Genomic DNA, 26,345 nt, shown 5'->3' on the forward strand with positions numbered 1-26,345 from the left:
TTCTAACAAAGTTCACAAACACTGAAGCAGGTATAAATTCCTCAACAATGTTCCTTTAACCAACCCAGCACAGATACACTGTTCAGTGCCCCACCCCTCATTACGATAAATTATCTATGTAAGGTAGGGGAGAGAGAAGGGGAGATCTGACAGGGACAGATACAGTACGGTACAGTCACACAGCACAGTGATGAGAGAATGACAAGAATGACAGCTATTGTTCACGCCACAGGCAATCCAATCAAGTAACAAAGGCTCATGCAACTAAGGATTAAGTAAAGTTTTCAATAAAGTTTTACAAACTAGGCTTGATCTCCGCGACGGGGGGCGACCTGCGAGCCCCTTCGTTCTTACTGCCCTCCTTCCCTCCTCCAGTCCGCTTACTCCTCCTCCTCTCACTGCCCGCTGCCCTTGTGACCTTTGTCCTCGAGGGTGTGACCCCTCGGGAGGAGCCAGCGGAGAGGGAGGGCTGGGACTGAGAGGGGTCCGATAGTGAGGTGCTTCGTGAAGTGCTGCTGTCCTCCTCCGATTGCGACTGCTCTCCCTGTGTCTGTTTCTCCTCGTCTGAAAGTCGTTCAGCCACCTTTATTGCTTCTCCGCTAACATTCTTTAAGAACTCAATTGACTGCCTACACACCTCACTAAAGTTGCCTCTACCTTCCTCGGTAACTGAACCACCGGAAGCACCAGATGACCTGTCTTTGAAAGGCCGTCTGGAGGGAACTACTGGTCGGACTGATCTCTCAGAGTCTGTGGGCTTACTTGACCTTGGAACTACCTGAGCTGTGACAGTTGAGTTAGCTGCACCATTTCTTTTGATGTCCTTGACAGGAATTCTAGACTTAGGCTCAGACATTATGGATGTAGGATCCACTTTCCTTGCCTCTGGCCTCACAACCTGTTTAGGCTTCTGCTTTCCTGAACTGTGTGTGTTAAAACTAAACCCTGCTGCCTTGACTGGGAGTCTAGACTTTGGTTGCCTGTTCTCTAAGACTAGCTTAGTCTGATGACTTTGAGTGCTAGCTTTCTCCACTCTCTCCACAGACTCCCTACAGAACTGAGCTTCTATTCTACTAGCTTTCTGTAAGGTTGGTTCAGAAGATGACTGCAAATTAAAAACTACACTACCACACTGGATGTAGTTGGCCTGCACATTAGAGAACTCTAAGTTATTGTTGTTATTGTAGTTTTCTGAGGGGTAATCTTTTCTGCCAGTCAGGGAAGAGTTAGTGCTATCAAAGTGACTTTCAGCTAATTGAGACTCCAAGCTAATGTATTCCGGCATCTGACTGTCTGAGGACTCAGCTTTAACATCAGTCAGTTCAGCTGAGCCAGGGTCTTTCTTTATAGTAATGGAAGCTGCGATGCCCATCTTAATGGGGGTGCGTAATTTGGGGTCGACCTTGGAAGCTGTGACAGTGCATGAGGTGGTATCAACGGATGGAGGTGCGTCCAGGCAGTCAGCACTGCCCTGCACTGTGCTGCCTCTGGATGGTGTTATATCTGTGGTTGCCTCTACCTTCCCCTCTACAGCTCTTTCCCCTGCCTTTGAGTGAGAGGTGACTATCCCCGCACTCCTGCCCCCTTTCCCCTTGTCCCCTGACTGCCCATCTGATGTATGCTCACCAATCTGGAAAAACTGAAGTCTCTCTTCAACAAAGTCCCTCTTGCTCATGTCAATAGCACCACTGCGGGTCATCTCAAACATCTTGCCCTCATGGAAGGGGAAAGGGTTGGGCTCACTAGTTGGGGTGCTTTCATCTGTTGGGGTTCTTGCTGGAGTGGTATCCGGCGTGGTTGCTTGCGATTTGTCTTCCACTGACAAAGCACATGGCTTCGGATCTTCGTCTTTGTTTTTAGCATCAAAAGCTCCCTCCTCTCCCACTTTAGCAGACCATGGATCAAAATCCAAGCCTTTAGTAGCAACCGTTTTAAAGGTAGTGTTTATTCCCTCCTCTAGTTGTTGCTTAAAATAATTGTCTGTAAAACCTTGTCTATCAGGGTGTCTTCCCTCCAAAGAATAGATTTTATCTTCTTTCCCATTGTCAGATTTTTTCCCAGATGACCTCTTTGTCTGTGACTTTTCCCCTGTTTCCTCATTTGGCATACTCTCCTCTTCAATTACTTCAAGTTTACTCTGGCTGAAAGACCGATCTCCTGCTTTTCCCTCATTTGACAGGCTGGACGTTTTAGGGTCGCTCAGTCCATCGTCCTCATCTTGTAGGTCATACCCATCAAGAGAATCTATCTCAGTGGCATCTGTATCATGGGAAAATTCAGCAGTTGTTGCTAAAGAGCAATCAGTGATAGATTGATCATTTCCATTCTGTTCACATTCTACCTCTTCTCCTTTCACAATGCCATTGATACCTGACTCCTTGTGATGTGAGCCATTTCTCTCTGGTTTCTTAGGCTTAACACGTTTCTCGCACTCCTCAGCCATTTTGAAGGTGTACTTCTTAGGGGGGGCAGGGTGAAAAACAGATTCATCATCACTAGAGTCACTGTTGTCAGCTCCAGGTGGGAGAGGGGAAGGAGGCTGGACTCTGATTACAGGCTCTGCAAGGAGATGCCTGTCATGTTCCTCTTGAAGGTTAACCTCCATCATCTCCGTTTCTGCTTCTGAGGAAGGACATGACCCCCTCTTTACAGGGTCAGCATGCTCAGTCTCTAAAGGTGGTGGTGGTGGGAACTCAATGTAAGCTATGCGTTTGTCTTTTGATCTTTTTCCAGGGGAGTCTTGTTTTCTTTTTGAAGACTCTGATGATTGAGTGGCTGGTTTGGCTTTTTCTGCTGGCAATTCCTTGAAAATGAATGTTTTAGGCTGCTCCTCTTCCTCAGACTCCTCTGGGATTGGGCTAGGCATGCCAGCCATGGAACCAATGACAGGCTCTGGAGCCCTGGAGTTCAGGTCGTAGCTGACCTCCTCAGAGGTAGGTGTCTCAGGAGTTACTGGACTCTTCCCTGAACTGTCAATAAATGTCACCTGTTCTAACGTGTCATCTTCAGGGCTTCCCTGTGGAGAAGACGGCTGTTTCTGTTTGACAGAATAAAATGCTCCACGTGTTTCGTGTACTGTCCTGCTCTCATGGCTTACTACCTTTTTGTAAGTGCTTAGCTGCCCAGTAGCAGTTTCTTTCTCATACTGTTTACCTACTTGAATGCTGACATACACAGGAAGAGGTTTAATGTCCGCAGTGACACCTGGGGTCACTTTTTCAATGTACTCAACTTGGTTATCATCCACACCATTACAGACTATATTAACAATCTGCCTGCTAGAATCTGTGTTCACTACAGATGACAATTCACTAGGTGATTTGCTGGCACCTGAATTAGGGTGCTGTGTATTTCTGGCTATGTGAGACCCTGTTCTTTCAGATTTAATGGAGGAATCTAACTTTAAAGTACTACTTTGATGATGGTCTATAAAACTAGATGACACCCTAACAGGAATTTGTGATTCCGAGTTTTTTTTTAGAGCACCATTGCATTTTTCAGCATCTTCTCGAATTACCAACTCTGTGTAAATGATCTTTTTAGTTGTTTCTTCCTTTGTAGTATTTCCATCTCTCAAGGAGTGGTGCTCATTCTGTGAGTCATCTTTTTGCCTATCATGGACTAGGGTATGGGTGAGCTTTGTCTTTTGGCCTTTCAGTTGCCCATTACCATGGTTTTCCCAAGTTTTGTATATTTTCCTGTCTTCATTGACAATTTGCTCCTTGGTGTAAACATTTTGGTGATGTTTTGGTGAAGAGCTATCTGACCTATTTCTCTGTCTGTCACTCTGATTTTGGGCAAACGCTTGAGCCTTTCGAACATTGTAACTATGCCCACCCTCACTATCTTTTTTGGGGCTTCTCTCATTTTCTGAAGACTCTGTTGACTTTGGGAGATTCCCCCCTGCAAAAACTTGGTAAACAGGTAGCTTACTTTCCTGCAGCTTCCTTACAGGGGATCCTGAAGTTTGTCCCCATTGTGGACCTTTATCTTGTTTCTGAGCCTCTGATTCAAATTTCATTCTTACTGAGCTAACCTTAGATGTTGAGGGCTGGAAATATTTAGATGATTCACTTGCACTACTAGCAGATGAGCAGTCCCCCTTTTTTGGGTCATCATTGTATTGAAGCAAGACCCGTCTTTCAGGACTGCTTGGTAGACTGGCACATTTTCTGTCATGGGAACCATATTTATCCCTAAACCTGTCTCTACTCCAGTCCTCTCCAGTCCCTCCATTCCTGTGAATTGACCTCTCTGGGCTACTACAAGTTGAGCTGGGCCCAGAACGAGTCTCCCTTGCATCTTGTCTGTGATGCTTCTTCTCAGGGGATTGAAGCTCGTCATTCAGTTTTTCAGTTTTATCACGAAAGAATTGTGACACTTCACTGAGTTTCTCCTCTGCCTCTTTGACAGTTCTGTCTACTCTGTCCTCATATTTTTGCTTCTCTCTGCTTTTATTCTGCCCGTCCTCAGAAACTCTCATCCAAATAGACTTTTTTGGACTATCAGGATCAGAAGCATACTGCAACAAAGTGAGTTTGTCATAACTGTCATCATCTGATGATCTACCTGACCTATCAGGCTTTAGCATGAATTCTCTAATTGAGCCACCTTGTGTTCCCTCACCATAGTATCGAGACCTGTCAATCACAGATTCATCTGAGTCTGAATGGGATGAGTCAAATTTTTCTGACAGGAGCATTTTCTCTGCAAACTTGTATGATTCTCCCCTAGTTTCAGATGATTCATCATCATGGTACTCCACTGACTGCTGACTAAGCAATTTCAAGGTCTTATCATTCTCCACAGAGACAGGCATGTGTATTCTGGAGTCCAGATAACAAGGAAGAGATTCTTCAGGTTCTATGTTGTCATGTTGCTCATTGCCCATTCTGTTTTGTATTTCTTTCATGCCACTTTTCCCCTGAAATATGTACATTTCCTTCTCAGGATGATTTTTTGTTTCTCTGATAATTACTTCAGTTGGTTCAGCTTTGTTGCCTTTCTCGATATGAACCTCAATGATGCGCTCGACTTTGGGCATTGGGTCTAGAGGCCTAACAGATGGATCTGCCCCTTCACTGTTGCTTTTGTGCTCAAACAGGCCTGTTAACTCTCTGGATGGATCCTTTCCAGACTGGAAGGCCTTCATTATGTCTCGTACTGACATTGTTTCCTCCATCCTCTCAGATGCAGCCTCTTTAGCAGGTTTGTGGTACACCATTCTTGTAGTTGTTGTTATGTGAGTTTCCTCTTTGACCCGCATGCCTTTGCCCATCATATCATCCTCTGCATTGACTCTGGCTTGGTAAGCTTTAACTCTTTCTTTGATGGACCCACCAGGTGATCGGGGCTCAGTGTCTGCACACCGCAGTGGAGGCTTTGTCATTCTAGCATCTTCCAATGCTGGCTCCTTAGGATCCTCTGGAGGCTCATAGCTCCGTATGACATGTACAACCTCAGTGCGTGTTTCAGTGATGACAGGGGGAATCTCCTGAAAGAGGCCTTTGGGCCCCATTCCCTCTGCACTTTGGGGTGCTGAGGGGGTTCTCTCACTGCGAGTCTCAAACCCACTGTCTGAAAGCGGACTCTTGTCTTGGTCATGGGAGACGTCATCGGGAGAGTCTAGTGCTATTTCAGGGCCAAACAATGCATCAGCTAGCTTTGAAAGTTCTTTTTCTGATGGTGAAGGGCGCATGTTGGTTGGAGGCATTTTGAGCTTGTTCTCCTGTAATGCCATTGCAGGTTTCAGGACACGTTTCTGTTTCTCCTCTCCATCTCTCCTTGCTTCCTCAGTTCTTTGCTTAGCCTCTGCTATTTTAGAAAGAGAACTTGTGCCAATGTCATTAGTTAGGTAATCAACAACTTTAGCCAGGTTAAAATCTCTGTCAGATACTTGTTTTGTTTTCACTTGAGGGGCTAATGTTTCATATCGAGGGGGGCATCTCCATTCATTTTGTTGATTATCATCTATGTCATCCTCTAGGACATCTTCGGTTTTGCTGTTTTTAATATTTGCCTTACTCTCTCTCAAAACATCCTTGCTAAGAATTTCACTGACTTTGACCAGGTCCTGTTTTACTTTCTCTACGATCTTGAAAGGCTCCTCATCTTCCACTTTATGTTCCTTAGAGTCAGAATGATAACCTTTGGAGCTTGAATTTGTATCTGTTTGTAAAATTGCAGACATTCTGATTAGGTCCTCCTTCATTTCTGCCACATCTTTTAGTATCTCCTGGCTGTTAGACAGAGGGGATGAAGAGGTAGCAGATTTGAGTGTTCCTGGGGACATGTGGAGGGGAGTCTTGACAGGAGACAGAGTTCTGGCAAAAGAGGACTGAGTCTGGGTATTAACCTCTTGGGGCATGGCCTTTCTGGGCGACAGGAGAGCAGCTGTTGACTTGGAGACTTCAGGGAGCTTTTTAAACTGGTGTTCTGGTAAGACATTTATAACGGAATATACAGGAACTGTAATAGTGCTGGAAGTTACAGATGTGGTAGAATTGGGAGGGGATCTGAGGGAGGCATACAGTGAGCTGGACGCAGAGGAACGTATAGACTGGTAAGAGGATGAGGGAGTGGAGGACACTGACTTTAGTGTGCCATAGCCAGCAGAGCAGGAATTAAATGTTTTTTCCACTTCATCAAATGCTGCATTCACATTTGTTGTTGCTGCATTTGTTGTGGCTTGAATTCTTTCCTGCAGGGTGCTGGTAAGATGGGTTGTTGGGGAGGAGGAGCGATATTTGGTTGGGGAAACTGTCCCATTGATCAACGCAGCTGCTGTAGTGGCTGAGCCGGATTTCAACGGTGAAGAAAGGGATGACAGGAATCCTCTGGCAGAGGCATCAGTGTTGGTTCTGATGGAGGAGAAGCCCGGGACAGTTTTAATGGGGGAGCAGTTTGCTGGAGGGTTTGAGGTTACAACAGACTTGTATGGCAAACTTGAGCTGTACATGTTTAGTGAAGACTTAGGCGAGGATGGAGGGGTCATAGAAATGGAGGATCTTTCCAACAAGGTCCCACCAGATGGTACCGGAGAGGTCCTGGCTGAGAGCCCCGTGAGGCCTTTAAGTGAAACTGGATCAGGGGCACTCTTCCCTGGAGAGGACAGAAGGGTGGGGGAGGCTTGGACTGGATACTGAGCACCTTGAACTACAGTCTTTATTGGTGAGGAGATTGTTCTGTAGGATCGTATCGGTGATGCAACATCGCTGGCAGATTTGATGGAAGATGCTGGTGAACCTCCAATTATAGATTTGATGGGAGAAGCAGAGTTCACAGACCACACCGACCTCAGTGGGGAGGCTGAGGGGGTGTTGGATGAGGAACTGGAGAGGGAGCCAAATCCAGATTTGGTCTGGTTAGGGACATTGATGGGAGAGCTTGTCGCCCAGGCCTGATAGGACCGCGTCGTAAAGACAGGCTTGTAAGCGTAGCCAGAAGGCTGCGGCGTGGCTTTTGGAGTGGTGTTATGGCCTCTTTCAGCTGTTTCTAGCATAATCAAATTAATAAACAAAGTAAACAGAAATAGTTAAATAAGAGAGAAAAGAGAAACAAGAAAGATTTAGTCAGGGTAAATCCAAAAACAATTAGTGAAAATACATAGTGTGAAGTCTTTTGACAATGGAAAACTAAGTGAAAAAGAGAAAAGAAAAAGTAAGTCATGCCTGTGGTAAATGGGTGGAGAGGCAAAATTATGGAAAAATATCAGCCACATAAATAAGATAACAAAACTCTAAATATTCAGAAAATTTGTTCAAATTTAAAATGATTTTTTTTTAATAATTTATGCTCAGAAATGTCATAAGTACTTGTGCTTTGTAAATTTAGATTTAGTCAATAAGAGTTGTCAAAATATATCTGTGCATTATGCCTTGCAGTGTAAATGGAGACCTGCAACTGTTTATTATACTGTTAATATTAACCAAAAATGAAGGGGAAAAACACTCACCGATCACAGCTGGGTAACTTATATACATTTATTAACAAGCCATCTATGATCGAACATGAACACAAAGTTAGGCCCACATGGGAAAAATATATACTGTACTTTAAATTTTTAAATTAGAATCACTGCTAAATATATACATGCCACTGTTTTAATTTAATATTAATATTTACATTAATAATTAACTTTAAAAATAAAGGAGTGTGTTAAATAGCATATTAGTTTTAGATATTGGCTAATATTGGTAATGACTATTGGTAAAATTTGGATATTGAATACCATGTTGTTGTTTTTTTTTTTTTTTAAATAATGAGCAATTATAAGAACTGTCAATAAACCAAGCAAGTTCTTTTGAAAATAATACAATAAATGACAACAAGACAAATGATAGGTTTATTCAAAAACACATCAGGCAATACACAATGTGGTAGCAAATCATATAAAATGTCAAACAATGGAAAAACAACACATGAAAAAGAAAAAAAGGCAAAAAAAAAAAAAAAGCAAGCAAACAAATGTAATTGTTTATGTCTAATGTACACAGACATGACATACTGGCAGTTCTGTTTTTGAAAATGGTGAGATATGAGATTACTGTGCCTTCATATATGCCTGTATCAGATGCCTGTGTATATGTGACGCTTTTACTGTGTAATTATGTCATGCTGATGTTTCAAGAATAAAGAAAATGTAGGACTCACTGGATGCTGGATCGGCCAGATAGCTGTAGCGCTTTCGCAATGCTAATGAGGCAAAGGTATGTCGTCGATCTTTGTCATTCTGCAATAACACAAAAGTAAAAAATCCTATGTAAGAACAAAGTGACAAAAATCGTAGTGCAATGATCTTTTAAGTGGCTAATTACTATCATTTCCTTTTGATTGTTTTGAAAGCACTGTATCTATGTTGCCCCAGATTTTTTTTTTTTTTGAAGGAATTATTTAATGTGGTACATTTAATTTAGGATATCGATAAAACATTCCAGTTGCTTCAGTTTCTGTAAGGAATGTTGTGCTACATTTCAGCCCATTTGCTAACAGTGAGAAAGGTATTTTCCAGTGAAACTGCCTAATTAATTACTTCACTTTGAAATAAAATTAAATAAAAATCAAATCTGCATAAGAGATATGTGAAAAATGTTTCCAATAAGCCACAAAATAACAATGCTTTAAATCTACTGATAAACACAAAAAGAAGTCATGCACTTGCATGACCAATGACAAGCTGGTACAAAAGCTTTGACCAATCACATAAATAAGCGTATGATCACATAAGCACCACACTAAAGGCAAAGGTGGACAAGTTATGAAATATGTACCTCATCATCAGGATCTGACTCCATTTCCTACAATTTCCCACGATGCATTGCAGCAATACATAATGGAGCAGCAGCAGCCGAGGATGGTGAGTATGTGAAGATGGCGTTGGAGGTAGAGGAGTAAGAGAAAAAGAGTTGAAAGAGGACAGTAAGGGAGTGGAAAAGGTAAAAAAAATGCAGATGCAGAGAGATTAAAAGTGAACAAGACAAAAGGAAAGGCAAAATAAAGTTACAGCTAAAGCAGCGACACAAATAGCTCTGTGATGATGTTTTATAGTTGAAGACTCTCTAGTTAACACTAGAGAAAATGTCACAGAATCATGTTTATGTTTGTCCTTACCTTTCTGTGTGTTGGCAGTGTAAAGTTAAGGTTGCAGATTGCACTCTGTGGCAGGCCTTTTGCGATTTTAGGTTCTCTGAGGAAAGATATTCTCCCACATGGCTCTTGGCCCATATCTCTGACCTACAAAACACATCCATACACACACAAAATAGAATGACAAAAAAATCTTAACATATAACTCTAGTCATATCAGTAGCCTGATAAAAACTGATATTTTAGTTTATATTGAGCTAAGCTGCCTCACGGGATCTGTTATGTTGAGATCACATGACCAGCCGATAATTATTTTCTTTAATTTATCTTGGAAACCCCCTGTTACAGGACACTTTTGCAAATGGAATAAATTATTCATGGCTGACTGTGAATAGAGCATTTTTTTCAGTGGCACTGGTAACCTTAAACGTTTGTGATGCTACTGCCTTCACACCGCTAAGAATCAATATAATGTCCAAGACAATTGTTATATCTGCCAGTGCAACACACAAAAATACATACAGTCATAGTCAAGTTTACATACAACTTGTAGAATCTAAAAAAATAAGAGGGATCATACAGAATGCATGTTATTTTTTTATTTAGTACTGTCATGAATAAGATATATTACATAAGAGGTTTACATATAGTCCACAAGACAAAATAAAAGTTGAAGTTCTTCTCTTTCTACATCCTCAACTCCAATTATGCATATCAACTCAACTCCAATTATGCATATCATATGATTTGTATAAATTATTGAAATCTTACAATTTGTTTAGGACAATTATAAAGTGTTCAGATCATGCTAATTGTTTTGAAAACAGTGATCTGAGTTTGGAGAAATATGTCAAATCAATTGAGAAAAACTAATAGCTAGAAGAATTAGGATGAATGAGCCACTGTCTCTCAAACCTTGATGTTGAATGGGAGTCGGTTCTCTTTGAAGGCATAGAAGTTGAAGACGAGTTGCTGGCCACTCTTTGCCAGAGGACAGATGTTACCGTAGCATTCTACATGAATGGGCTTACCCTCCAGAATCTGACAAAGAAAAAAAGGAACGGATCATAAGAAGTTGTACATTCATGTCTCTATAGTGTCACTGAATGATCAGAAAAGTGTTATTGCGTTATAGAAGAATATGGAGAATGAATCAATGTGTGGTTGTTTTATGAATATGAACTGTGAATGACAGAGGAATAAAAGTTTGTGGGTACATGTTCTATCAAGTTTTTTGCAATGAATTTCCCTATGTGTGTATATACATGAATATTCACAAACTCATGACTCACTGTTTCCAATCACTGAGAGATCGTTAATTATTTATGTGAACGTGTACAGTGAATGTGTGTGTGCATGTGTGTAGGCTAGAGTGTTACAGATGCACACCTCAATGTCTTTGCTTCTTGCCACCTCCTCAAAGTTCTCCTGCTGCTCCAGAGTTTTGTCGGCTTTGTCATCAGTCATGCAGAAGCAACGTAGACGGGACTCTACAGGGTCGATCATTTTAGCAAACACCACAAACTTGGCCAAGTATGGAACACAGATTAGCTCTCGGTACAGCTGAGATGCTAAACCCACCGTCTCACTGATCTGCTGACAGTCTGCCAACCAAAATCTACAGAAAAGAGAGGGGGAAAAATTTCCTTAGAATTAGGAAAATCCTCCCCAATTCTTAAAATTTTCACAAATTTTTATAGTACTTTTACTGTTACAACTCCACGGGATGAAGAATCTAGGTTCTAAGATGTTTACATGATATAAGTTTCAGAAGCAAATCCTTTAGTCAGCTGTTTGACACAAACAATGAATGTTTATACCAGTGGTGCTCAGCAGGACGGTCAAAATCCAAAAAAGCGCCACAAATCTATTCTGACAGCTTCATAGATAAAAATGCAAATAACAAAATATGACTACAGAAGCATGCATACTTAGAATAAGAAAATAAATATTCTTATCAAAAGGGAGGAAAAAACATAAAATACAACCCAAAGTACATTAAATGCAGGCTTACTGGCAACAAGATTAAATTTTGCATATTGCTGGGCTTATGCAGTTCAAGGAAATATCAATTAATTTTAATGTTTGATTTTAAGAACATTTTTGTTAGGAACTGGCACACACAAGCCAGCAATTTACATAATTTAGACAAATTTTTGGCATAAAGATAAGCAATATTTATAGAAAAGGTCACTGTTCTTTAATGACCTTATGTGAACCTTCCTCTTCTCACTAATTCATTTTTCTAGGCAACAGTCTACAGTCATATTTTTTTGCAGATGTGCAGATGAACATAATTAGAATGATATAATTTAATCTAGGGCAGAAAACCTTCCACTGTCTCTCGCTCTAAAGCCCATGATTTGAATCTGCATGTGATGTACTCCAACATCAGCTGAGACTCACCTGGCAGATACATTTGTGGTGAAGGAAACACAGTCTGTGACAAAGGAGAGAGGAGTGGTCCCAGTGATGTCTTCCCACTGCGCAGGGGATGTTCCACCTAAAAAGATGTAACACTTTTAAACACTGGTATTGGGAATCACTACAGAAACTGTGATATGTTATCAAAATATGTTGTTGGGTATGATATAGTAATGTACTTAATGATTTATTTGTCTTTTTTATCTGACAGCAGTAGGAAATTTGATGTTCCTTTGCAAATGCATTTTATCTCAGAATTTACCCGCTCTTTTAACTCTGTATACACCAAAACGAACCCAAATGATAAATTTAAATTGAGATAGGGGATCTCAAATCAATGTGCAGTTTTTGTTGATGATTTTTATTTATATTTCTGCTCTCAAATAAAAGAAACTCTGAAGTATTTTATATATATAAAAAAAAAAAAATTAAACCTGACATTTCCTCTCCCATCTCATTTAAAATAAACAAGCTTTCACTATTCACATGCCTGTGATGCTACAGAGCAGTCTAAGGCAGGGGGCGGGTTCTCCTTTGCGTCCATTAGCAACAGCCTCTTTGGATCTGGGCGGCACAGGAATTGTCATGGTGATGGGCTTGTGGAATTTTCTCCTTCTGGGCTCCACAGTAACAATTGGGCTGAATGACGCACGGTTACCAGTGATGGTCCACACCAGGTCCTCTGGCACTGGCTGTGCCTGAGAGAGAAAAAGACAGAAAGACAAGCAGTATTAAGAACAGGAGAAAAAATAGAAGAGCATCTATTTTAGAGAACATCTACTTAATGGGCCGGGTGTTCTGTCAAGTACTGTAGGTGCACCTGTGGTTTACAAAACAGGAACGATGCAGGACTCTGATAGGCACAAGGTCACTCTAGGCATATTCATCTAACTAATCATCATTAGAATGTGTATAGCTTTTTATTGCTTTAGTCTCCTGAGATGTTCCTTGTGTAATGTACATATATAGTCTACAGTTTCGATGCTATATTTACTTTGAAATAAAATTAAATAAAAATCAAATCTGCACAAAAGATATGTACAAAGAATAGAGGATATTCTGCTATTTTGTATGTGTATGTGTTAGAGGTCTGCAACCCCGAAGTCCCGAACTCGAGGGTTTTGGGTCGGGTTCGGGTTAAGGTTTCATGAATAGCTTCGGGTCAGGTTCGGGTCTGTAACTGAGAAAAAATATATAGGCTGTAGGGGTGAACCTGAATAGTCAACGATTCGAATCTTCGATAGGAGGAGCTTGATTTGACTACCAATCTCACAGTCGAATCGTCGCAGAGGTGTTATGAGAAGAGATATGGGGGTGCTCAATATCGGATTTTACATAGACATACCGGTTCTTTCCCAGTAGGTTAATATACAGCCTATTATGTTAATACTATAAATAAAAATGTGAAAAGAAAGAAGCTGTTAATAAATATTTTTTAATGTGCGTGAATAAATCCAACTTGTGACCGATTTAAGTTTCACTTCCATGATCCGTGACCGGCAGTTGAGCATCTTCACGGCAGGGATTAAATCTTCAACAATGTCTGGGATAAAGTGTACAATTGGATGCACTTTGAAATGGTAAAAGATGATCAAAAAAAAGTATGATGCAAGTTGTGCCAACAGCTCATGTCCTAGAACTCAACAACGACAAACACTGCGGCGCGCTTCTGCCGGCCAACGAGCTGACTATATTCTATTTGAAAATTCTATTGGCTATTTGAAAAGACTCAAACGAACACAGGCAGATTGCGTGAAAGACTGGATTTTTCTCTCTCAATCAGGTAGAGTATCTACAAGTGATTTCAAACTATTTCAGCCGGATGTAATTTTATTTTTGGATGCTGTTAATGTTTAGCTAAAAAGACTGCCACTCCAGTTTATTGTCTCTGCAGTTAAAAAGACAAGTTGACAATTCTAGCTATACTTTCGTTATTTTAATAATTTTTTTAATTTTATTTTTTTTATTGATCACTCTGGGTTATCTAATTTAACTATTTCTGGCTTGTGTTTTGAATATATGTTCCCCTGCACAGGCATTTTGCAGTTTGACTTGATCATATTTCATTTTTTAAGTAAGCTATTTTCATTTATTAGAATTGTATATTCTGTTCTAATTCAATTCTGTAAATTAATGTTTGATAAAAAAAATTATAATTTTTTTATTAAATTATTTATTTATGTTTTTTGGTGCATCAATGTTGCGCTGTAGATTAGTTAAAGCTTGCTCGCACAGACAATTTAGCCGATGTAATTTGATTTGCCGATATATGAAATGTAGCTATATCTATCTGCAGTGTGGCCTTTCTGCGGTTATAATATATATGTTTTAAAGTTTATTGATCCAAAATGTTTTTATTCATTTTCTTCTATATCTTTGAGAGTGTTCTATACATTGTGGCTGTGAATGTTTATCCACATTGCCTTTCATTTGTTTAAAAGAGATAAAATCATTGTCAGTTTCGTCTATCACTTGACAGGCAGTTTGGTCGGTTTATTAGAAAGATGTTTCTCTGTAAAAAAATAAAAGTTGTCTTAAGCCGCAGGTAGACTATAGCCAGGCCTTACTTCATTTTCCGTTTCCCGCTCCATCTCGCTCCCTTCTTTTATGATTTGACTATCAGTCGAATATAGGCAATCTGATTCGAATCGGATTCGACTAATGTAAATTCGTAGTTGATGACACCCCAATAGGTTGTTTTATAAGTCTTGCGTGCTGTCTTCTGTGTTGTGCTCGAAAGAGCGGGTGAGAGTGGGAGGACACTTATAATTCACATTTATATATTAACTGTTTTGCGCATGTGATCCCGCTCCCGCGCACTCTTTCAGACTCAAACCTCTGACTATGAGTGCGATAAAGCAAACAATTACTGAGGGAAAACTTATTACAGTGCCAAATGACGGAAGGAAAGCAGCACAAAGAATACTACTCAATAACAGGTGAGCCAGGGGATAGCACAAAATTAATTATTGTGTGAAGTGAATGACTACTGAGAGCAGCCACAAATCAAATAGCCGCGCTGCCGTCTCAGTCTCAGCTTTGTCAAGACTAGGTCTACTGTAAAATACTACATTATTTGATATGTATATTTAAATGTTTTAAACATTGTATGTTATCAGAGATAAATAAGTGTTAACTATGAATGAAATGAGCCAAGTGCGTTCGTAAATCAAATAGCCGCGTTTCTCTTACATCTCTCAGAAATCAGCTGTCAAGAGCAGGCTACTATCACCTAAAACACTACATCAAACACATTTTGTATTATTTTATTTGATATGTGTATTTAAATGTTTAAAACATTGTACTATATAATAGGCTACATGACTGAGTACAAACTAGAATGAAATGAAGCGTGATAGCATGTCAAATGGCCTCTGTGCATCTTTTCTACTACTTAGCCTGATGTTTCTGTCTATTTAAAAGTTGTACGATAAGATCTTGTCATTCAACCAAATAATAGCTCAGCGGTTACGTGCAGTGTAGGTCTTACAAAGCTGTCTTGGCTTATGATAGCAAGAATGGTACATCTCTATAGCGGTGGATTTCGGGTTCGGGTTAGGTCTAAACGACAACAGTACCGTTCGGGTTCGGATCAGGTCAGGTCAAATGATCTCGGGTACGGGCCGGGTTCAGGCCTTAGTTTAAAGCCAGTGCAGACCTCTGGCATGTGTGTGGGAAAATATTCTACTATTGTGTGTATGTGAGAGAGAAAGAAAGTTCCCAGAGCTCCTTGAGATGACAAGAAAGGCCACTTTTTATGTAAACTTCTAAAATTACTTTCTCTAAAGAATCATTCAGATAATTTTGTGAACCAGTTTGACTGATTTATTAAAAATAAACTAACTCAGATGAAACAAAAGCACTCACAAACATTATTATACATTATTATATCCTGTAAGCAAGTTTAATCTACACAAGCTCCAAAAAAATATCAATATGTAGCTTGTTAAATATTTTAAAGTGGATAACCACCATAAATGTATATTTATATACTATAGAAAAATCCTTTTCCAACTCCTGAAAACACGATTTTAAAATTCCCTAATATGCCATGACCTTGGAAACTAAATTAAAAGATTAAGGTTGACCAAACAAAATTTGATAACAACCATCTTGATAAGCCCTTATACCTGTAGTCCAACACGAATCTTCTTTGTAAGCGCTCCCTGGGGAAAGGCAGCTTTCACCATGGGAACCGCCTCACTACTCAGGACTCCGCCCTCAGGTCCCATGTGATCACTTTCTTGCTTGATGCGCGACACCACAGCAAAGTACTGTGGGAAATCTTTTGTGATGATGCGGCAGATACGTTTTTTCTCAAGCTCTGCTGGACTGTCCATCTCTGTAATCACATATGAAATCACAAATAAACAGAACGATGTGAATTAAATTAAAGCTCCCTGTGAGGTAGTTTTAGTTATGTCAGCTGTTTGTACATTACCCTCATCCATGCCATTGAGAATCGAGGTCAGTTCTGTCACTCTGCAGTCATAATGATGTTCTTTCCAGGTCTCTCCATTATCGCTGCGTAGGACGATCAGCTCTCTCTCCTTTCCCCGCATAGAGCCGAAATGAGGAATTTCTACTATTACAGGCCTGAAAATAAAGTGAAGACAATAAGGGGCGAATTCACTAAACAGACGGTGGAAGTCCAATGTATTCAGATTGAGAACTGCACCATGCAAATTGCACTGATTTTAACAGAATTTAAGATGGAAACCCTGATATTACTCAGTCTGAACTCATTCCCCTTTGATGTTTTTGTGTAGCTTAAAAACTGATCTATTTAAGATTAATATGTATATTAATTTTAAAAATTAAGTTTGTTTTTTTATGATTTATCTGCATTTACTGTGAGACTACAGATATTTTGAGCCACCTCAGAGGAACTCTTACCCCAAAAACTGTGCCCCGGATGGCCCCATCTCCACCAGTCTGCTCACAAGACCTTCTCCCTCCACCATAGGGGGCGGGTACGCCAGGCGGTGGCGCTTTGCTAGGCGACAAGTGATTCGTGTTGGTGCTGGACACTTCCTGGGTGGAATGATTATACGCATACCATCATGACGACTTCCTCTCATCGACCCACCCCGAGCGTCCACCATGAAACTCACTAGGAACCTGTAAGAAGAGAATGAAGGATTAATGAAAGAGAGAGAGAGAAGGAAATGAAGAAAGAAAGAGGGAAACCACGCTAAAACCACTACACAGACACGAACGAGTGAGAGACGATTCCCATGCTGTGATCACTGTACACCCAACACACGTGGCGAGAGAAAGAGAGGGAGGGAGGGAGAAGGGAAAGGTCTAAGCAGAAACGAAAAGGAAGAGAAACAGTAAGCGAGAACAGACCATTACAGCGAGAGAGATAGAGACAGAAGAAAAACAATTAAAAAGAGTGACAGTGCTTCGAGCTGTTAAACCTGGCAGCATTTATTCCCTCATACAACAGCAGCAGAGACAGAAGAAACACAAGGGAATCCTTGAATATCGACTTACCAAAATATTACCACAGTCACTGTACTCATGACTCTGAGTCAAATGCTACCCCCTTTACTGCCAAGATCAATTGTTTCGAAGCAGTGATCAGTGATCAACAGTGTGACCAAAAGCACCTCCACAGGTGGACAGACAACCCAAAACACCCATTATCTGTTAATGTAAAATGAATGCAATTGTGTGTTCATGAGATTCTAAAACTGTTGATGAGGGCTTAAAAAATTATTTTGAACGGTAGTGTATATTGATGCATTTGCTCTAAAATGGCTTGAAAGTATGTTTTTGTTGTTGTTGTTGTCATAGGAACCATTTTAACCACTGATTCCAATTCAAAATGTTTAAAGTGGGAACTGAAACTGTAAAGTTAATGATGATAATGATTCACTATATTATTTTTAATATAGAGAATCATATTTAACAATTTCCTTTTATAACAATAAACATTGAAACAAACTGCTTACATATTTATAATAAAAATATATACTTAATATATGATATGTGTCAGCGCAAGAATTCCAGGAACAATATTAAGTGATGTAAACAAGTTTTTGAAATATAGTAAACTTTAAATCAGAGACACTATTAAAACACCTGTCCTAATGTCCTCATACTCACAAGACAAGGATTATGTCTAATGGTGTGGACTAAAATAAAAACCGTGTTAACATCATTGTGAAATTCACAATTCCTATTTTAAATCATAATTTCAATATATTGCCCATTCCTACTGAAAAAAAAAAAAAAAAAAAAGAAGTGATTTCTTACTGAGAAGTGAAGATCATGACAAAAAACTCCATTTCATCACTAATTTTCTAATGTGCTGATGGTGGTAGTACTAGTGTGTGTAATGAGTGATCTGCAATTTATTTTAGAAATGTGCTGAAGTTGCTGATCTCTGAATATAAGGTCCACTTTCCAAAGACCAGCTAAACACACACACAGTGTGGAGGAGCGCTCACACAGATGAGGAGATAAAACAGGGAATAAAACACCAGAGAACAGGAAAGAGAGTGAAAGAAAACAGGAGAGAACAGATGAAAAATAGACGGAAAAGACAGGACAGAAAGCTATAGAAAGAGTGATGTCACCGGACTCAGTTTTCACCTGGAGTCATACTGAGGAAGCGGGGAGGAAGGGCTGCAAAAGGAAAAATTAACGAAAAGAAAACAAGAACAGAAAGCAGGAGGTAAAAATAAACAACATTCATTATTACAGTTGTTGTCATGGTAAAACAGCTGACATACAAGTAAGCAAGACATGAAGTTGATGTAAAAAAATCAGATATTATGTGCAATGCAGTTGAAAGTGTGTCTTTAAGGTGGGGGGGGGGCTAATGGAAAACAAAATGTGCTTTATGCAAAACAACTCAATAAAGCCAATGAAAAGCTTTTTGCATGCTTGCCCAAAACAGCATTATGTTTGCAGTTGGGTTGGGTTAAATCATCCTTCTCCAATCATAAATGGCATCATTATAATATGCTAATGATATGCTCAATCCTCCATTAGGAGAAACAGGTGGTTAAAAGTAGGGAATCAAGTTTTAGCATCAAAATGAATGACAATGGTAACAGAAACACAGTTCATTTGGTGCCACTACTGGAAATGACTACACCTTTAATTTCTCATAAAAAATAAATTTCTTTTGTAAAATAAGTGGGGAACTGCTGTTCAAAACTTTAGGGTCAGTAAAAAAGTTTTTTTTTTTTTTAACAAATTTATATTTTCACTCAGCAAGGATGCATTAAATTGATTAAATGTGACAGTGAAGACATTCATAAGGTTACAAAGTTTTCTATTTCAAATAAATGCTGTTCTTTTGAATTTTCTGTACATTAAAATATGCTGAAAAAATATGTATTATGTTTTAATCAGAATATTAAGTAGAACAAGGATAATATGCTGAAGACTACATTAAAGGCTGCTAAAAATTCAGTTTTGCCATCTTTATAATATTCAAAAAATTGTATTATATATTAATGAGTTATTTTATAAATGCAGCCTTGATGAGAATAAGAGAGTGACTTCTTGAAAATCTCACTGACCCAAACTTTTGAACAGTAGTGTATAAAAAACAACATCATATATAATCAAAATATATTCATGTTGTGGCTACTAATGTGTTTGCATCCTTTAAAATCATGTTAAACCACCTCAACACAAAGATGTTTTCTTACCCAGAGTGCACAGGACTGCACACAGTGTTGTGTGAGTGGTCCACTGTGTCAGGGGTCCAACTGTAGCGCCGCATACACTCGCTATTGTATTCACGAGTCACTGCAAGGTGCTGTAAACACATACAAACATAAAACACATTTAAGGGTCAGGAAAGTTGCTTACCAATTTAAAGGAGTGTGCAGGTTGTTAAAAATGTAATTAAATTCAGAAATTATATGATAAAATGAAATTATGTTATATAATATTTTTAAATTCAATGACTCAGTTATCTAAAAATTCCTAAGATGCCTTGTAAAACCACTGCCAAGAAAATACTGCGTTGATGCATCTGGATAAAACATGGCCTCAAACAGGAACCTCAATCAGAAAAAAAAAACAAACAAAAAAAAACAGAAAACACAACGCATGAAAGACAATGAAATAAACACTGACAGGGCCGCCGATGGGGGTGGAGCTTGTATTGTATAAACAAACAATAACACATAAATGCCGATGAGCGAATCAATGGAAGAAAATGAGTGTGTTCAGATTTTTGTGTAATGAAAGAATGGAAAACTGGAGTGATGATCTAACATGGTGATGATCTAACAAGAACCTGTACCTTATTCTGAGGGTCCACCATGTAGGAAATATCTTTAAATACACTCTGAAGCTTTAAAAGAAAAACACACACAGGCATGTTTATGCTACTCACACAAATTACAAAGTCTTTCTCTGATATTGTTCAAAACCTAGTGATCTGTCTACCTAATCGAACCTGAAATTGAAAATTTGAATGATACCCAAAAAGCTGTCAAGGTAGTCAGCCTAATCACTTTTGGAACACAAATTCTAACACTGAAGCAAAAATGAAAACACTTTTTAATATGCAGTAGTGCAGTCAAGGAAGGCTGTATGAATACTAACCATAACACATATGTTTAGCTAAAGCTAATTGCTGTCATATTTGATATGCACAAGTTAATCCGATTCAAATTTGTATCATTGTATTCTTTAGGAATTCAGTTATTTCAAGAGTCTGGTGTGAATATTTACTCCTGAAAATGGAAAGAGTAACAGAACTCTGAACAGGAAAACACATCATGGAAAAGCTTGACAGAGTCCAAGTCTGACACTCCGTCTCTCTCTCCCTCTTTTTGTCCTTCTCCCAGTGTCTAGCCATCTGCTTATGGATAGATTGAGGTCAAGCATTTTGATTTCCAAATGTGCCTTTAAATAAACTCTTTTTAGACTGAAAGTCTCAAGTCTAAATGTTTATTTAAAGGCACATTTGGAAATGAGAATGTGACACTGGACAGAAGAGAATGTGAGTGTGTTTGTATCAGTGTGGATGGGAACCGGGCTTTCGCAAACCCCATGGGACCCAACACAAATATTCCAGGACATTTCGCTGTGTTGTTGAAAGTCTTGAGGAAGAATTTATGACAAGAAATGAAATCAAAAGTAAAGCTATGGCTTTTTATAATTACAGGGTTAAGGGTTATCCGACAAGGGTCTCAATCTATATCAAGTGTAATTAACTACTATGTATTAACATTTAAATTAAGCATTTGATACAATGCACTTATTGTGTACATGTTGTATATTTTAAAACACACCTGCATGTGATTACAGCTGTGCCACCGAAACTGTCCTAACCTTACCTGTATCCCACTTCAGTACACTTTAGCTAACTTTTTTATGCAAGTACATAGTCGTTAAAGACAGCTAATATAAAGTGTATATAGCAAACCTTATTTTTTTTTTTTTTGTATATTTTCTAGTATTGACCAGTCAGTGTTGATGCAGATCAAGTGTGATATCTCATAGCGGTGCAGTGGCACACACACATAGATAGCACACAAATTTGTAGTAAATTAAATTTAAGCCATTTTTAAGTATATATTTCAGTATTTAACAAATTAATTATATTTATAATAAATTATAAACAGGGTTGTTATTGTTAACTAAACCTAAAAGTAAGATGTTTTGTTATTACTATTAGTTATAAACTTAATTTCTTTTTATTTAATTAATTTTTAATTAATTTAAATCTGAAAAAAAAGAAAAAACAAATGAAAGTTACAACTGAAATAAAATGACTAAGTTGAAGAACTAAAATTACTCATATTTTTTTAAAAAGTTAAATATTTAAAATACAGAAATAGAAATATTTAAAAAATAATAACAATAATAATGAAAGTGACAAAGGCACATATTAAAATTACTAAAATGAAAATTATATATATATATATATATATATATATATATATATATATATATATATATATATATATATATATATATATTAATACAACAATATGAAAAATAGAAAAATAAAAGCTAATTTAAAATATTAATAAATAATAAAGTAGTATAAAAAATATTATATAATAATATAATAATACAACACTGATTATAAATGTTTTTTTTTTTTTTTTTACTTCATCCATCATCCTTGATGCATTCATCACATTCTAGCATTCTAAATATTATAGGATTGCCTTTACTACTAAGGATAATGCAACCTTAAAATTTGGCAAAAAAACCCTTAATTCTTACTGCTTTCTGGAAGCATGATGCAGAGTATAGTACTGAATGAAGAGTGAGAGAGTGAAAACCACAAGCAACAGCGATAAAGAGAGTGAGTATTCTTACCGTGTCTTTGGTAGGTGCCAGCATCTCTTCAATCATCATGCTGTCTCGAGCGAAGGAGCTTCTGTTCAGAGTGTTGGACCTGTCTGAGCTGAAGGAGCGCAGACTGGAGTGTGTAAGAGGTTCACATATGTACACACGCACAAGCAGATACACACAAACGTAAAGCAAACGACACACAAACAGGGACGAACAAACATAAACACAAAACAAAAACACAAAAGTTACAACATGCAACATCCAGGGAAAACAAAATCAAACCCTTCACAGAAGTGAGGAGAGAAAGGGATGGACAGAGGTCTGATGGTCAGAGAGGAGGGAGTAAGAAAAAAACTGACATGGCCAGACATGTAGAAGAGAAGTTGTATGGACAATAGGGATGCTAAACCTAAAAGTAATTAACTGGTTACTAAATGGTTAAAAGTAATTGACTGGTTACCGATGGTAAGAATTTTGATTGATTAATACTTTCAGTATTAAAGTAATTGAAGCAATTTAAAAGATATTTTAAATTAAGATAATTTAAGATATTCAAGATATTTTAAAACGTTTGCTGAATGGTTAAAAAATACACTACAGTACACAATCATTTTTGATGTCACGTATGAGATGCATTTTATTATCACATTCAGAAATAATGTAAAATACCTGTAAATAAAGCTAAATGTTTACAAACATTATAAACACTTCCCCTCACTCCACAACAAATATATTTAATTTAACCGTTTTTTAAAAAAGAACAAGAATGAAAAAAAGGCCTAAAAGTAGCTATTTAAAAGTCAAGCCAAAATTAATTAATTTAAAGCAAAACTGAAACAGAAACCGCTGTTAGGTTCTTGTAGCCTATCTCTCTAATTTGGCACGAATCCAAATGTTTTCATATTCGTGATGTATTTGGATGCTAAACTATTATTTAGTATGTAAACTAGGTTTTGTACTTCACTCACGTTCCAATATCTACATAAAACATCATTCACATGGACAAAAATTTGCTTGGCATAATACCAGTGTGGTGAAGCGCATGCTGAACACATAGATTTTACTATGGACTATTTAAATTATGAAGTATAACGTTTTATATGTTTCGTTGACTATATTTTAATTTGATAATGAAGAGGCTCCGATATCAAATTAGCAATGCTGGAACTGATATGTTGCATGTGTGTGCATGAGGCCTGTGCGACCACTTGATTTTTTCCCTTATAAAAGTGGAAACAACATAAAATACTCTTATTTTTGGTCATACAGATAAGAGCCAGACATCTTTCAAAACTGTAAAGGGTTTACTTTTATTTGTGTACACTCACAATAAAAACAAAACATTGTGCTTTTGTAAAATAAAGAAAACAAACAGGATGCCACTTTCTGATGTTTCCTTTCTGTGAACTTGTTTGTGGAGAGCATCACGAAAATGAACCGAAACTCAGCATATACTACTTGTTGAAGTTTTTTTCTATCGTTTTATGTTGTTTATGCTGCTATTTGTACATGTAAAACTAAACCCCTGGAAAACAAATTTAGATATTCTTATCCATTGTAATTTAATTTAATTCTAATTTAAAATAACATTGTCCGTTAACAGTTACTGATTAGTTGACGAATGTCAGTAACGGTCAGAAAAAAAAAAAATGAAATGAACATCTCTAATGGGCAACATTACAGTAACATTCAAATGTTTTAACCAAATACACTACCATTAAAGTTTGGGGTCGATAAGATTTGTTTAATTAATGTTTTTGAAAGAAGTCTCTTACATTCAAATACAGTAATATTGTGAAATATTTTAATATATTTTGAAATTAAATTTATTCTTGTGATGGCAAATTTTCAGCATCATTACTCTAGTCTTCAGTGTCACATGATCCTTCAGAAATAATTTTAATATGCTGATTTAAAACAGTAAAACATTTAATATTTTTGTAGAAACTGAGATATATTTTTTCAGGATTTATTGATGAATAGAAAGTTGAAAAGATAAAAAAAAAGATAGAAGTCTTTTGTATCATTATAAATGTCTTTACTCTCATTTTTGATCAAATTAATGTACCCTTGCAAAATAAAAATATTAATTTCTTTCTAAAAATCTAACTGACCATACACTTTTGAACTGTAGAGACATATTTAAATGAACAGAGGTCTTACACTCTGTATGCTAGTTAAATTTAACCTGACGAGTTTTGGAAAAAAAAAAAAAAAATCCACTAGGAGCAGTTAAGCACCACTAGTAAACTGACAATTTAATCTCATTTTAAATGTACATGTGCACCCTTCTGCAGTGCTCCTAGAAACGTCTGGACCTCTGCAGGACAGCAGTCTTGGGTTGGTTGCACTGTGTGTATGAGAGATTGAAAATTCTGCAGCAATCAGCAGGATTTAAAGGTACAGCACTGTAGCGTACACAGCAGAACTGTACACGAGGGTGTGTTTACGGAAGAAACGGTGTTCGTTTGTGAGCTCAATTTTGGATGAATGGGTTTACAACTTTCTTTCTATCCTTTCCTCTCATACGTCATTTTCATTCGTCCTGATCTGCATCGTTTTTATGGTTCTGTAGCATTACAGCAGCCGAATCACCCTTCTCTGCAGTACACACTCTCTCTTTTCCTTCCTCTGCATTAACTTATCTCCTTTTCCTTTTGTTCTTCATCATTCTCCTCCTTTACAATGCATTTTTCTCTCTCTTTAATTATCTTACTCAGAACAGAGACGGTATGTTATAGGAAGGCTGTAATATGGTTTTGTGTGCATTGCATGTAAAACAGCATACAATGAAATATGAGGAATATTGCTTCTCTCATCCTAACAGGCGAAGCTATATTCTAATCATATGCCTCCCACCTCATGTTCTGCAATAAAATTGTGCAAATATGTGTGCTTGGATTAACTATTCTCTCTATGCTTCTCTATCAAAAGCACTCTAGTGATTACAACCAAACATGCTTAGAACACCATATCTATTCTTAATTTTACAATAAAATTGACCTGTGATCAATGCTGCAAGTAATGGCCAATTAAATTTGGCGTCAGCAATGTGACAGACTGATCGGCTTCAATTGCTGACTGATCAGCTTGAAGCTTTTGTCCCTGGATGTTACATAGAGCATCACAACTGAAACAACAGCAAAACACAACATATATAAACACAGTCCATGCCACACTGAACAAAAACTCATTAAGCAAACAAAACATAATAGTTAGCACACTAATCATTAATATTTCAGACATCAATAACATTTAAAACCACAATATTTCACAACACACAACTACTGCCCACTTTTCCTTTTATTAAAACACTCCTCACATCTTTTCCATTTATAAACCGCCTTCAAAAGTGGTAGATGGCTTTTGTGTGACCGATAAGAAGCGTGTTCGGCTTCGGAGCCGGATAGAACAAATCAAATGTCAACGCAAGAGGAGTTCAGAGACCAGAACTCCAGTTGAGATACATGAATTTGTTTTATCAGGCCGAGGAGCTCAGGCCTCAGTGTATGAAAGGGATGAGACTCCACAGAAACGCACTGCACCAGATGACACGGTGGAGCGAGGCATGATGGGAGTTGTAGTACATATGGAAAGGGGCAGTGACAGAAACGACAGCTACGAGGAGAGAAGGCGAAAGGCACAGAGAGAGAAAGGCAGAGAGAAAGACATCACTCTTACCTTATCCTGGGGCTAGAGAGAGTGAGAGAAGCGAAGAAAGAGAAAAGAGAGTAAAATGTACTGGACGTGGCAGAAGCAGTGAGAGTTAAGCATGGTACTGAGGCTCTGCCACAGCATGTGTTGTGCTCCTAGACAGGACTGGGTAGGTGTTTGGCAAAAACAAGCAACATTCGTAGCCCTATCTAAGAGCAAACAATGCCAGGCTGATGTTAACAAAACAAAAGAGCAGAAGATATGAAGCTCAGTAGAGTAGAATAAAACTGATGACATTTAGAAACATCAAAAATAACATCTAAATAACAATAAGCATTTCTAAAGCAATTTAAACCCATTTCCAGACATGAAACAGCATGTCTTACCTTGGCTAA

At 38.0% G+C, this 26,345-nt stretch overlaps 1 protein-coding gene across 18 annotated transcripts in view; it reads right to left on the reverse strand.

Annotated features, from left to right (window-relative positions):
* The window catches only part of ank3a (ankyrin 3a), an 85,788-nt gene that overhangs the window by 18,974 nt on the left and 40,469 nt on the right, over positions 1-26,345 (reverse strand). For 11 of the 18 annotated variants that reach the window (XR_010892473.1, XM_067366606.1, XM_067366597.1 and 8 more), the window contains 14 exons: positions 22,321-22,423; positions 19,683-19,792; positions 18,613-18,645; positions 16,906-17,130; positions 16,451-16,605; positions 16,140-16,351; positions 12,500-12,707; positions 11,992-12,088; positions 10,975-11,203; positions 10,501-10,626; positions 9,610-9,732; positions 9,270-9,296; positions 8,653-8,731; positions 304-7,494 (listed from right to left, as the gene is read on the reverse strand). Coding sequence is in view for 17 of the 18 variants with exons in the window: in XM_067366606.1 (XP_067222707.1) it covers positions 304-7,494; positions 8,653-8,731; positions 9,270-9,296; positions 9,610-9,732; positions 10,501-10,626; positions 10,975-11,203; positions 11,992-12,088; positions 12,500-12,707; positions 16,140-16,351; positions 16,451-16,605; positions 16,906-17,130; positions 18,613-18,645; positions 19,683-19,792; positions 22,321-22,423 (8,918 nt within the window). In the remaining variant the exon portion in view is untranslated. Of the gene's footprint in view, positions 1-303; positions 7,495-8,652; positions 8,732-9,269; positions 9,297-9,609; positions 9,733-10,500; positions 10,627-10,974; positions 11,204-11,991; positions 12,089-12,499; positions 12,708-16,139; positions 16,352-16,450; positions 16,606-16,905; positions 17,131-18,612; positions 18,646-19,682; positions 19,793-22,320; positions 22,424-25,977; positions 25,990-26,345 lie in introns of all 18 variants that reach the window. The other 7 variants (XM_067366603.1, XM_067366595.1, XM_067366610.1 and 4 more) reach the window with 5 other exon arrangements.

Source organism: Chanodichthys erythropterus, chromosome 18, assembly GCF_024489055.1.
Source record: "Chanodichthys erythropterus isolate Z2021 chromosome 18, ASM2448905v1, whole genome shotgun sequence".
Classification (NCBI taxonomy): Eukaryota; Metazoa; Chordata; class Actinopteri; order Cypriniformes; family Xenocyprididae; genus Chanodichthys; species Chanodichthys erythropterus.